The following is a 13,144-nucleotide window of genomic DNA, read 5'->3' on the forward strand; positions in this document are numbered from 1 at the left end:
CTGGCATGGCTCAGTGGTTAGAGTGTTGGCCTGTGGACCAAAGTGTAGCGGGTTTGATTCCTAGGTTGCAGATTTGTTCCCCAGCCCCAGTCAGGGTGCATGTGGGAGGCAGCCAATCAATGTGTCTCTTACATTGCTGTTTCTCTCTCTCTTCCCCATCCCTCCCTTAAAAAGAAGAAAAAGAAAAAAATTAGTGGGAAAAATATCCTCGGGTAAGGATTTAAAAAAAAGATCATTTCAAGATATAATTTCTGCTGTTATTTTGATGGGATACTTTTACTATCGTATTTTCTAATTGTTGGTACACTAATTTTAATATGTATATAACTAATTCACCAATCATGAGGGATTTTGCTTTACTAATTCTAATTATTTTCTTAAGATATTTTTTTTTAGAAATTATGGTTAATATACCTCTTTCTAGTATTTTTAGAACTCAGTTTTGTTTTTAAAAAAGTATTACATTTATTAGCACCTCCAAGGTAATACTTAATTATGGTGGTGATGTCACCCTTACATTGTTCCTAACGTCAGTGGAAATGTTTCTAATTATTAAGCATGATTGCTGTTTCTTCTAGATTTCCTTTATCAAGAAAATTATCTTCTGCCCCTATTTCATTGAGATTTTATTTCTACTTAATCCATCTATCTTAAAATGTTTTCAGTCTTCTGTGTGTATGTATCAAAGCCACTCTTTTTTTTAAAAAGGAATTATTGAATTACAATTAGCAATTACTATTTTAGAATTTGTAAAGACTTCACTTATAGTCAATTGCTAGAGAGAATATTTTAATGTTTTATATCCACTTAATACAGAATATCTTGGGCTACATCAGGAGTTCATGAAAGGATTTGAGGAAGGCTCACAGAGACCCACCAGCTTGCTGTTCCTCTTGCTTACAATTAAGAACTCTGAAAGATATGCCACTACACCACTCAGGGCTTCCGAGGGGACCAAGTCCAGGGGCACCACCACCCAAAAATACAAACGTCTCCCTACAATTAGATGATGCAATGCCATGAAACTCATCTACATGATAGCAATTTATTTTTAATGTGTCTAAAGCACATTGCACAAGATTAAGAAGATAAAATACATTTACTTACACATTTGAACAATGAAAATGATTCTGTGACACCCCCAGCGCTGTAAGCATGGGCTTTCTAGTCCCCGTTGGGCATTCTCTCCTTTCTGCCACTCACTATTTGAACAGCGCTGGGCAGATTGCTAGGCAGCTGGAACATGGGCCAACAACAGGTTATTGACTCTCCTGTTACGTTTCCTGTTCCTTGTCTGAAAAACAGAGAATCATTCTTGTTTTATCCGCTTGCTGTGATTATTTACATAAACTCAAATAGCATAGTGCCCACCCCTAGAAGGCATTTGAAAATTACTACTTCCTTTCCCAATGTTGATTAAAAAATCATTTTAGTCTGTATGTACACAAGCTATTCACCAAAGTGAGATGATCTTTAACCAATGCAGTCACCTAGGTCTCGTTGCAGTTGGAAGTAGTATGACCTCAGAATACTCGTGCCAGCGCTTCTGGCTTCCACGCCCACAATGCTCATGCTGTCACTTTCCACCTGGGTAAATCCACTGTGAAGGGAAGGACATGCTGCGCATTAACTTGAGACAAGGACAAATGTGTAGGCAGTAGGGCCTTCGCACACAACCTCATACCTCCTCCACCCAGCCCCGTTTGAGGACCTACATTCATTGGTAACAATTAGCAAATACGACCACTTCTGCAGTGGGAATATCAGCTTTGGACCCTCCTGAGAGGAGCTGCCTGAATCACAGTGATCCTGGCTATTCTGGAAACTTCTCCTGATATAGGAGGAGGGGCACCTGATCTAATCTTGGCAGGTCTGAGTCATTCCCCAGCATTTAGAACCATCAGTTCCTGATCAGTCTCAGTGAAGATGTGAACACAGCAGCTAATGAGGCCATCATTCTCTGTGATGCTACCTGTGTCTGCCTAGACCAGCGGTTCTCAACCTGTGGGTCGCGACCCATTTGGTGGTCGAACGACCCTTTCACAGGGGTCGCCTAAGACCATCCTGCATATCAGATATTTACATTACGATTCATAACAGTAGCAACATTACAGTTATGAAGTAGCAACGAAAATAATTTTATGGTTGGGTCACAACATGAGGAACTATATTTAAAGGGCCAGAAGGTTGAGAACCACTGGCCTAGACAAACGTACCATGTGCTGCTCTGAGGCATGAGAGAAAAATGAAGTAGGTATATAGAAAACCAAACCAAACTAAGCAAAAACAAAATTAGAGAAGGAATTTCTTGTTTCTTACAGAAGCCTAGCTGTTGGGCTATAGACTGCTTCTCGAATACTGCTGCTCTGGCCTTCGTGAAATACCTTTTAGCTTCAAGTCCATGCTGACTTACTAAGTTTCTTTAAGTAGCAACTAAAGTTCTATTCAACTTAGAAATTAATATCAAGAGTGGAATGCAGCAGTTTCCAGACTCTCAGAAAACTGCAGCATTGGCTGGTCTATCTAGGGGCTGAGCAGGTCCCCGATCCGGTCAGCCAGCCAGTGATCACTGTGATTTTTGGGCAAAGAAGGTTGAATTTGCATCTGCTTTCTCCCTTTAGAATCATCATTCCTCCTCTTAAGTCTTTTTCTTTCTCAATTGATTTTTAGTAAATTTGCAGAGTGGGGCAACCATCACCATGATACAGTTTTAGAACATTTCCATCACTCCAAAATGATGTTGTGCCCTAGCCCAATTTGCTCAATGGTTAGAGCATCAACCTGCAGTCTGAAGGGTTCTAGGTTCGATTCTGATCAAGGGCATGTACCTCGGTTGCAGTCTTGATCCCCAGCCCCAGTCAGGGCACATGCAGGAACAACTAATTGATTTGTCTCACATCGATGTTTCTCTCTCTCTGTCTTTCCCTCTCAGCTTCCACTCTCTCTAAAAAAAAAAAAAAAAAAAAAAAAAAAATCAATGGGAAAAAAAAATTCTCAGATGAGGATTAACAAAAAAAATAAATAAAAATTTAAAATAAATTTTAAAAAAGATCTGTTGTACCTATCTGTAGTAAATCTCATCCTACTCTCAGCCCCGGGCAGCCACTAATTTATCTTCTGTCCCTACAGACTTTCGTCTCCTGGATGTTACATAAAGGGAATCATACAGTACTATCTTACACACGATGTTTCTGCATTTCACCATGTCAAGTGTATGTCAGTGCACCATTCCTTCTTATAGCTGAGTAATATTCCCTGTATGGATGTACCACAGTGGATCTATCCATACCAGGTGGCATTTGCACTGTCTGCACTTTTAGGGTTGAGTAAAGCTGCTAAGAACATCCCGTGCAAGTCTTTGTGTAGATGTATGTGTGTCTATTTCTCTTGAGTAGGTGTGAAGATTCACATAAAGTCTGGGTGTAGATGAATTTATTTCCTTAGGTACATACGAACCTTCCTCTAACATCTTTGTGTAGACATAGGTCTATTTCTCTTGGGTAGATCCTAAGTGCTGCTGGGTTGCTGGTAAATTTATGTCTAATACACATTTTCTCTGGAGAATCAGAATTCGTATTCAGAGACGACAACATTTTAGGAAACTGAAAAGTTCCTAGAAAGTTTTGGTTATTTCTTGCAGTAGTCACTAAGGTGCCAAAAAAGGAGATAAAATGTTGCACATCTTAGAACTTACAGGGAACAACAGCATTAAACGAGATTTCTGGGTTTATTATTGCCAGATGAAGCTCCCCAAAAAGAAATTACCACTCAACTAAGGATTTCTGGAGGTACGTGTTGTAAATCAGGGAAGGGGCATAATTTGAGGTCATGGTCCATTCGTTCTGGAGTCCTGATTAAAACACGTTTTTGAGATGTGCCACTCACCTGCCACATTGAAAACAGTGTCACTTCAGCGGATGGACATGTTTACAATTTTATAATGCGAGTACTGCAGTGTTTAAAAGCACATGTGAAATGGAAGATTCCAAAGTTTCTACTTGCTTACCATGACGAGAGCAGTGCAATACAGCGAATGGATGTATGCAGCTTTGTGATGCACACAGTGCAGTGTTTAAAAAGACTTACACAGAAGTTTCTAAACGTGCTACTTGCTTGCTAAGTTGAGAACAGTACTGTGTCAGTGAGAGGATGTTAGAACTACTCAGTAATGCTGTAAAGAATGCAATAGAGAATTCCGTAAAGACAGATAAAAAAGAAAGAAACAGTGCATTCATGAGGCCAACATCTAAGCACAAGCCCCTGAAGGCTGACCTGAACAAGGCAACAGCACAGGTGTTTGCATGCATCTCCGCAGAGGAGGGACGGTATCCCTGCCCCTGGAGGGAGATCATCGTTATTGACAGAGGGGCTCACTTCACACAGGCTGGCCTCGGATCCACAGCAGACACAGCAGAGCGAGGTCATGATGCCGCTCTCAAGTACAGGGGAACCTAGTACAAATGCATCCCAGTGTAAACTAGCGAAAGTACAGTACGTCACCACCTGCAAATGTGGACATGGAACCGCATGGCTCCCAAACACTCCGGTTCGGCCCAGACCTCCGACTTCCAAGGAATTTAATAAGGAATTCTGATTGAAGCAGTTGCTGGTGCCAATGCTTTTCAGAATGCAGAGCACTGAGTTGGCCTTACGTTTTGTTTAGAAAGTTGAGAGGGTTAAAAACTACCTACAGACCAATGCTCCTAAAACTTAAGTTGACTCTCTACTAATTCTTAATCTTCCCAGAAAATTGTATTTATTTACTGAAAAGAACTAAGATTCTCCTGTTTTAGGAATTTCCTCTAATAATTGTCTTCAAATAACTACTGATTTACAATTCGGAAAATATGTAGTTTTGTTACAGAAATCTGTAATTTTTAAAAAATATTTAGTTTGGGGTATTGTATTTTTTCATTTAAGATTATAAGATGTTTCATGGTCACAGACAACAGTGTGGTGATGGCAGGGGGCAAAAGGGTGAGTGGAGGTGGAGAAGGGTATGGGGGAATAAATGTTAATGGAGAAAAATAAAATAAAATTTTAAAATAAGTAAGTAGCTGTGAGAAGTCTGTCACAGGAGGTTGAATTTAGCGCACACCTCATGACAAGAAAGTGACGACTCTCCCAGATGGAATAGGAAATCTGGAAGCCCTGTCCGCTATAGCACTCTAGCAAGAAAGCTCACACGTGGTTCCAAACTATTAACCTAAAAGCCCGATGCAGAACTGCATTCTTTCACTTTCACAGTCTTGCCCCCACGAACTCCCCCCACACCAGGGTCTGGCAGTGAGTTCAGAATTGTGTGGGCTATGAAGGGAGGATAAGACTGGGCTGCAGGGCTGTCAGGCCCCACCCGGACCTCCCGCATCCCCACTTTGGGTACAATAACCACACCTTTGCACCCCCACTGCATCTGTAAATGTGGGTGATGCTACATAAACTGTGGGTGGCGGTTTTGTACATTAAAAAAGACCGAGTGGAGGATGCAGAACATCTTTTTTTAAGAGGAGGAAATAGATTCTGACCAGTGACTTTTGTTGGGTCCCCAAGTAGTGAGGGGCAGGCTAGGCTAGGACTCCAAGTCCCAGTCACATTCTCTCCAAGGGAATCCTTAAAAAGGTACTGTGGGGGATATATGCACCCCTATGTTCATAGCAGCACAATTCACCATAGCTAAGATTTGGAAACAGCCTAAGTGCCCATCAGCAGATGAGTGGATTAAAAAACTGTGATACATCTACACAATGGAACACTATGCTGCTGTAAAAAAGAAGGAACTCTTACCATTTGCAACAGCATGGATGGAACTGGAGAGCATTATGCTAAGCAAAATAAGCCAGTCAGAAAAAGATAAATATCACATGATCTCACTCATATGTGGGATATAATGATCAACATAAACTGATGAACAAAAATAGATCCAGAGACAAATGGCAGGGGAGTTGGGGGGGTGGGGTTAGAGAGCAACCAAAGGACTTGTATGCATGCATATTAGCATAACTAATGGACACAGACACTGGGGCGGGGGAGGGGGGCCTTGCCCGGGTGGGAATGGTGTGTGTGGGGGGGTCAATCAGGGGAAAAGGAGACATACATAAAACTTTAGCAATTAAAAAAAAATAAATAATTAATTTTATATATATATATATATACACACACACACACACACACACACACACACACACATATGCATGCCACTGCGGGGAGGCCAGGAGAGGCCATCTTACCGGTAAAGGAGGAATCGGATGCAATTACCTGGCCCAGCGGTGGGAGCCCCCAAGCAAGTGATAGCAGCTCTTGAGGACAGGAAATTTATTCCCCTTTTTCCACATGTAGACTCGCAAGGAGAGGTCGAAAGAAGAGGTGACGACTCGGCTCTGGTCCTTGAAATGAAAGCTACATGAGGCGGGGATGTGGTCTCCGGGGGTTGGGCTCCTCGATCCGGGCCGGGAGGTGCGGCACTCACCACACACAAGGATGTGATGGGCTGCTGATGGTCCTGGAAGGCTGCTAGCCGCAGGCCGTGGATGGTGAAGAGCACCAGCTCAGACCCCGACACCAGCAGCACCACTTGGGAGCCGTGTCCCTTCATGAGGTGAGGAGGCATCATGGTGTCTGGCAGGTTGAAAGTTGCGATCTGCTGTACTTTTTGAAAGAAAAACACACCGATTGTCATTTCTTGATAGCAGCTGGAGTCTGGGACAGGCGTGCCTCACCTAAGATGACGGAGCACATTGAAAAGGGCAGGGGCTTCAGTTACAGCAGCGTTCAAGGCTGAACCATACGTTTACTCCCTCAGCCTCCCATGCATTGGCTCTACCGCGCTGAATCCGGTGCCTGGCTTACAGGGGACACTGTGCAGGTGGAAGTGACAGTACCTGGCACACAGCACCATCCAGAGAATGGGGAGAATGAACACCCTTCCTCATCTAGGACAGGGTGATATGAAAAAGGGCCACAAGAGAACCAAGACATTTACAACATCTGCCAAAAACTACTGTTGAAGACAGTCTTTTACCCCGTATAGCATTCCTTGTTTTAAAAAAAAAACCAACTTGATCACTTCCTAATGGAGTTTAGCACCAGGAAGAAAAAATTACCTCTTTTGAAAAATTCATGTGCTTTCTCATATCAGACAAGGGATTATTCCATATCCTGTTTTCCCTTTTTCCTCGGCTGCCAGAAGCTCAGAATAAAAACTAAGGTCAAATGATGACATGAAAACAAATGAACATAAAACCAAAGGAAAACAGCGAAGGACCACAGGGAAGGCCTGTCTGGGAGACAGGGAAGGAGAGGGCTGTGGGTCTTATTTTCCTACGGACTAGGAGCTCCTTGGGGAAGAGATAGGTGTGGCTCTTATCCATCTTTGCCTGCACTGTGCTGAGAACAGTGCCTTGGATACAGTGGTGAAAAGAAGCAGGGACAAATGGAAGCAGGAAAATAAGTCAGGAGAGGGCAGACTGTAAGCTGACAGTAGTTAATGTCTGAATTCAGGGCTACGCAGAGGGCCTGACACAGAGCAGGTGCTCAACCACTCACACAGTATATAACATCACAAACAAGGAAACATTTGTTGGGTCACTATATTCTCTGCGAGAAAAGAAAAAGTGTCCCAAAGGAAACATGAGGAATCTGTGCTTGAAGCATGAAGCATCCTATGCAACATTGGTGACATGCAGGCCCACAGGTCCTGTTGGGGATCCTTACCCAGAACGTTCATTGCATCCCTGGACTTCTTAGCCCCTAGCTCGTAGGTGGTGACCACCCACTGCACGCCGTTGTCATCTCTGTGCACCACCACCAGCCTGGCTGCCTCATCGGGGACCCAGCAGGCTTTGGAAGTCAGCCCGATGGGGAGAGCGGTGGAGACAGGAGGCTCGTCTTCCAGTGGACACAGCAAGGAGTGCGAGTGGAACACCTGGGGAACAGCACCGCCGGCCTCAGTGCGATGACGGGGACGCCTCCAACCCCGGAGCACTCTCCAGCGGCTCGCTCAGGGACCCACACCCACAGTGACCTTCCGGGTGTTAGGGAGCGGCTGTGCCACTCGAAGACCCTCCTTTCCAGGTGGCGCGGGCCAGGGAGCAGGTCAATCCCAGCCCACGTCTGGCCACGGAAGATGTCTAGGTGCACGAGTCCCAGTGAGGGCAGGGGTGAGTGACTCCAGTAAACGGCTCTTCTGCTTCTGAGCAGCTGCACAGCACTGTCCTACTTCTGCCTCCAGTGTCTGCCTCCAGGTTCCCTTCCTATTTCCAGGCAGTCTGGTCCCAAACACTTCTTCTCGGGCTCTAGGACTGCTATGTCAAGAGGTCCCCCTCCTGGTGACCACTGCCCCCCGCCAGTCCCCTCCACCGCCCCCCGCTACCCACTACCCACCTTCCTGAAGCCTCTCTCCTCTACCGCCCCGGCCACCCCCTTCCTGAAGCCTCTCTCCTCCACCGCTACCCACTACCCGCCTTCCTGAAGCCTCTCTCCTCCACCGCCCCGGCCACCCCCTTCCTGAAGCCTCTCTCCTCCACTGCCCCATCCCGACCTCTCACCTCCCCTGGCTGCCAGGTGCCGGCACTGCCGCCTGACTGCCCTGCCTGCCCTAGCTCTCTTCCTGGCCTTCCTCATCCACCGGCCCAGCATCCACCGGCTCAGACCTCTCCAGGGGGCTCCAACTCCACTCTAATTTTCCAGGTCAGTTCCTGGCACTCAGGCCGGACGTCTCTGAGCCCATAAATCACCAGGACACTCCCTGGGTCCCGGGGCTCTGGTGCTGGTGGTGGTGCTCAGTGCCATGGGCTGGCCATGCTGTGCCCGGTCCAGGTAACGATGCTGTCCCCCACTGCCAGCATCTCCTCATGCCTGACCTGACACCCTCTCATCCTCGCTCTCATGGAAGCTCTGTTCTCAAGCCGCTGAATGTCTATGACACTCCACCAAGGTGTCCCTAAGGCCCCAGCTCCTTCAGAACTAACTCTGTCCTCTAGCCAAGCCACGAACTCCTTCCGACCTGGGAGCAACACAGCAGCCTGGAAAAAGCAGCAGCTCTGGGGAGATGCCGGCACCACCACTGCCCAGCTGGTGGCCCTGAGTGGCCGCAGACGTGGTCCTGTGCGAGAAGCCACCCTCCCAGATGCATGTGCAAGACCGGGCACACAACCCACTACCTGTGCACACAAAGCCTGGCCCTTGGGACAAGGAACACAGCCTAGCACTGACCTTGGGGCTCAGGTCTGAGTCCTGGGCCAATGTGAACACCCACTGGCAGTCAGGAGAGCAGAGCAGGCTGGCGGGGTGGTTCGGGAACGCGCTCACTCTGGACAGCAGCTGCAGCCCGGGCACCGTCAGCGTGTAGAGTGTTCCGTCGGCACAGGCCGCCTGCAACGCGAAGTGCGGTGACCACCTGTGTCCTCCTGTCCTAGCCCAAGGACCAGGTGGCCACATAACTCCTTCCTCGCTTGGATGAAATGCCACTTATTAAGTCAAAAATAATGAATTTACACAAACAATATGAGAGCAAACCCTCTCCTCCCTCCACACAGAAGCCCTTGCTATCCTCATGCTCAAATGCTAGCTGCAGCTTGCCCTGCCTTTTCTGTTTCCAAATACTCCTTGGAAATCTCTTCTCATCAGAGGACTTTTTTCCAGGACTTTTTACTTCATCCCATTATGATGGAAATTTGGGTTGTTTACAAATTCCATTGCCATGAAGGATCTTTGTGCGGCAATGCCAATATTTCCCCGAGAGGTCCCTACAACTGGAATGGTTAGGTCCAAAGAGTATCAGATTTAAAACTTCTAACAGGAAAAGGGCAAGCTTCATTAAAAGTGTTCAATCTATATTCTTACTTGCCATGTATAAAAAATATTTATTTTTCACCACACTTATTATAATACCGATTTTTGTATGTGTTTGCTCATCCAGTAGGTCAAAAGCCTTGTTGTGATGCCACTTTCTTGGTTATGAGTTGGGTTTCACTCCTTTACACATTATTGGCCACTTGTACTTTTTTCTATGAGTTGACTATTCATGTCCTCACCTATTTTTCTACTAGATCTCTATGCTTCAAAAAATATGATATTAATGCTTTGTTAAATAAGATACAGTGTTTTCTCCTGATTTTTTATGTCTTAATTTTATAATACTCTATAGTTCAGATGTTTTTAATTTTTTAGGTAAATCTGTGTATTTTTTTCAGTTCCAGGTTTTGTCTTGCCTAGCAAGGCCAGGCACATGCCAGATTGATTTTAAAAACCAGTTAGTTATCCCTCGGATAATTTTATAACTGCCTTTTACATTTTTTAAACATATTTTTATTGATTTCAGAGAGGAAGGAATAGGGAGAGAGAGATAGAAACATCAACGATGAGAGAGAATCATTGATAGGCTGCCCCACGCCCCCTTCCCAGGGATTGATCCCACAACCCAGGCATGTGCCCTTGACCGGAATCAAACCCGGGACCCTTCAGTCCACAAGCCGATGCTCTATCCACTGAGCCAAACCAGCTAGGGCTGACTGCCTTTAAATTTAGTTTTAATTATTCTAAAGGTATTGCCACAGATGGAGTGATATGGGAGTAGCTTAGCTTCTCTCTCCTAATGGTCAAGGGCTCCATTTCTTGAATGGCTTGTCCTTCACCTACTGTTTTAAAAAAACATTTTCACAGACGTTCGCACCTGGAACACAATCTGGACTTTCTTTTCCTGAAAAACACTTGTTCTTACTGGCCAAGAAAACACAAACACTTCACAATGCATAGAAAACAGCAACAAACAAGGTCATGAAAAGAAAAAGTGAGAAGCAACACATTTAAGCTGATAAAACTATTCCACCAAAGGAAAACCAGGAATCAGAGATCTGTAGCCACATGGATAGGAGTTAAATATCACAATACAAGCATATGAAGGGACATCTGGAATCAGAAATTCAACACTCAGAATGGAAACGGATAAAAAAAAAGATATTAAATAAGAGAAATTACTTCAGGAAAGATACTGATGAAAAAGTTCTCTCGCCCTGGCCGTGTGGCCCTGCGCACCAAAAGATCGCCAGTTTGATTCCCGGTGAGGGCACATGCCCAGGTTGCACGTTTGGTTCCTGATCAGGGTGGCATATGGGAAGCAACAAATAGATGTTTTTCTCTCACATCAATGTTTCTCTCTCTCCCTTCCTCTCTCTCTAAAAAAAAAAAAAAATCAGTAAAAACATTAGGAAAAAAGAAAGAAAAAGTTACTTCACAAATGAAGATAATAGCCCTAGTCAGTTTGGCTCAGTGGATGGAGCGTTGGCCTGTGGACGGAAGGGTCCCGGGACCAATTCCAGTCAAGGGCTTGTACTTCGGTTGCAGGCTTGGTACCCGGCCCCAGTCGGGGTGCATGTGGGAGGCTACCAATTGATGTGTCTCTCTCACATCGCTGTTTCTTTCTGTCTCTTCCCTTCCCTTCCACTCTCTCTAAAAAATCAATGGAAAAATATCCTCGGGTGAGGATTAAGGGAAAAAGTGGGCATAATAAACCTAAGAAAGAAAACATTCTCTGAACAAATACGGGCACTAGAAGAGGAGAAAGAAAACAGGTAGGAGCACAAAAGTAGAATGAACAGCTAAACTGAATCGGAAAGTATCTGAGAAGATAGGCAAGAAGATCAAATAAACATGAATGAAGTTCCTACAGAGCGTTAATCTGTTAACATTTCATTAACAGATTAATAATTAAAATTCATATACAGTGAAACTTCCTAGAAATAAAAAAACCCTGAATCTATGTATTGAAAGGGTGACCCAGGATGATCACTGCAGACATGTCACAATGAAACTACTAGACTTTAAATATTTAAAAATATCTTGAAGGCCTTTGGTTTTAAAAATCCAAGTTTCTGACAAGTGAAGTCAGGTACCTGTAGACTTTCAACAGAAACATAAACAGTGAAATGATATTTTCACAAAATTCAAGAGAAGTGTGAGCAGGGATCTGGTGCCCAGCCAGGCTATCCTTCAGCATCAAGACTACAGAAAAGGGGTGCCTCACCTACTCCCGGGATTTCAAATACTAGGTTTTTTCATAGATCCTTTATGGTCTTGCTACTCAAAAGAACTGGCAGCCCCAATATTCCCAAGAAGCCGGTTAAAAAGTCAGCATCTCAAGCATCCCCTGCTCGCTCCAGCTCCGTGGCCACGGCCAGCTGAAAGCAGGTGTCTGGGGTTTATTTATCTTCTATAATTGAAACTTTGTTGCCTTCAGTGGAGCTCAGAGCCAGCCGCGGCAGGCAGGAAGCTTGGCTTCCTCCATCGCTGGAGCAACCAAGCCTCCTGCTCGCTCCAGCTCCGTGGCTGCCGGCCACCATCTTGGTTGGGTTAATTTGCATATAGTCGCTCTGATTGGCTGGTGGGTGTGGCTTAAGGCATAGTGAAGGTATGGTCAATTTGCATGTTTGTCTTTTATTAGATTAGATCATTTTTATAGCTTTTAAAACAATTTTTATTGAATTTGTTGGGGTAATATTGGTTAATAAAATTATATAGGTTTCAGGGATAAATTCTATGATATATCACCTGTATATTATATTGTGTGTTCACTACCCAAAGTCAAGTCTCCTTCCATCACCATTTATCCCTCCTTTCTCCTATTCCACCTCCCACCACAACCCGCTCCCACTGGTAATCACCATGCTGTTGTCTGTGTCTATGTCATTTTTTATAGCTTTAAGTTCTCTGCTGAAATTCGCTTCCCTGATCATAGCAACCATTGGTGTCTTATTGTCTGTATCTAATAACCACACTATCCGAAGCCCCTATGGCTCTCTCAACACTGTCTGCTGTTTATCCTGCCAGTTCTAGTTGGTACTATACTTTTTTTTTAAATCCCTGCCCGAGGATATGTTTTTATTGGTATTACAGAGACAGAAAGAGAGAGAGAGAAACACTGATCAGTTTGCCTCCTGTACTTGACCCAACTGGAGACTAAACTCACAACCAGGTATGTGCTCTGACCAGGAATGGAACCCACCACCTTTGGTGTACGGGATGACACTCGAACCAAATGAGTCACCTGGCCAAGGCTAGTTGGTACTATTCTTATGCCCTAGTTAGCTTTAAGTGTGTGATGGCTGCTATGTCTGAAAGAGAAATAATGTGAGGCCTGGGATACTGGTAT

At 44.8% G+C, this 13,144-nt stretch overlaps 1 protein-coding gene across 2 annotated transcripts in view; it reads right to left on the bottom strand.

Moving 5' to 3' along the window:
- Nucleotides 1–781: 781 nt before the first annotated feature.
- The window catches only part of LOC138998893 (F-box/WD repeat-containing protein 12-like), a 30,295-nt gene continuing 17,932 nt past the window's right edge, over nucleotides 782–13,144 (bottom strand). Inside the window, exons 6-11 of one of the 2 annotated variants that reach the window (XM_070400940.1) lie at nucleotides 9,211–9,369; nucleotides 7,711–7,921; nucleotides 6,467–6,645; nucleotides 6,256–6,383; nucleotides 1,491–1,600; nucleotides 782–1,294 (exon numbers count right to left, since the gene is read on the bottom strand). In XM_070400940.1, the coding sequence (XP_070257041.1) occupies nucleotides 1,275–1,294; nucleotides 1,491–1,600; nucleotides 6,256–6,383; nucleotides 6,467–6,645; nucleotides 7,711–7,921; nucleotides 9,211–9,369 (807 nt within the window). In that variant the 3' untranslated portion in view covers nucleotides 782–1,274. Of the gene's footprint in view, nucleotides 1,295–1,457; nucleotides 1,601–6,255; nucleotides 6,384–6,466; nucleotides 6,646–7,710; nucleotides 7,922–9,210; nucleotides 9,370–13,144 lie in introns of both variants that reach the window. The other variant, XM_070400941.1, reaches the window with a different exon arrangement.

This window comes from Myotis yumanensis, unplaced genomic scaffold (assembly GCF_028538775.1).
Source record: "Myotis yumanensis isolate MYYU_CA2020_CCGP unplaced genomic scaffold, mMyoYum1.0.hap1 SCAF_21, whole genome shotgun sequence".
Lineage (NCBI taxonomy): Eukaryota > Metazoa > Chordata > Mammalia > Chiroptera > Vespertilionidae > Myotis > Myotis yumanensis.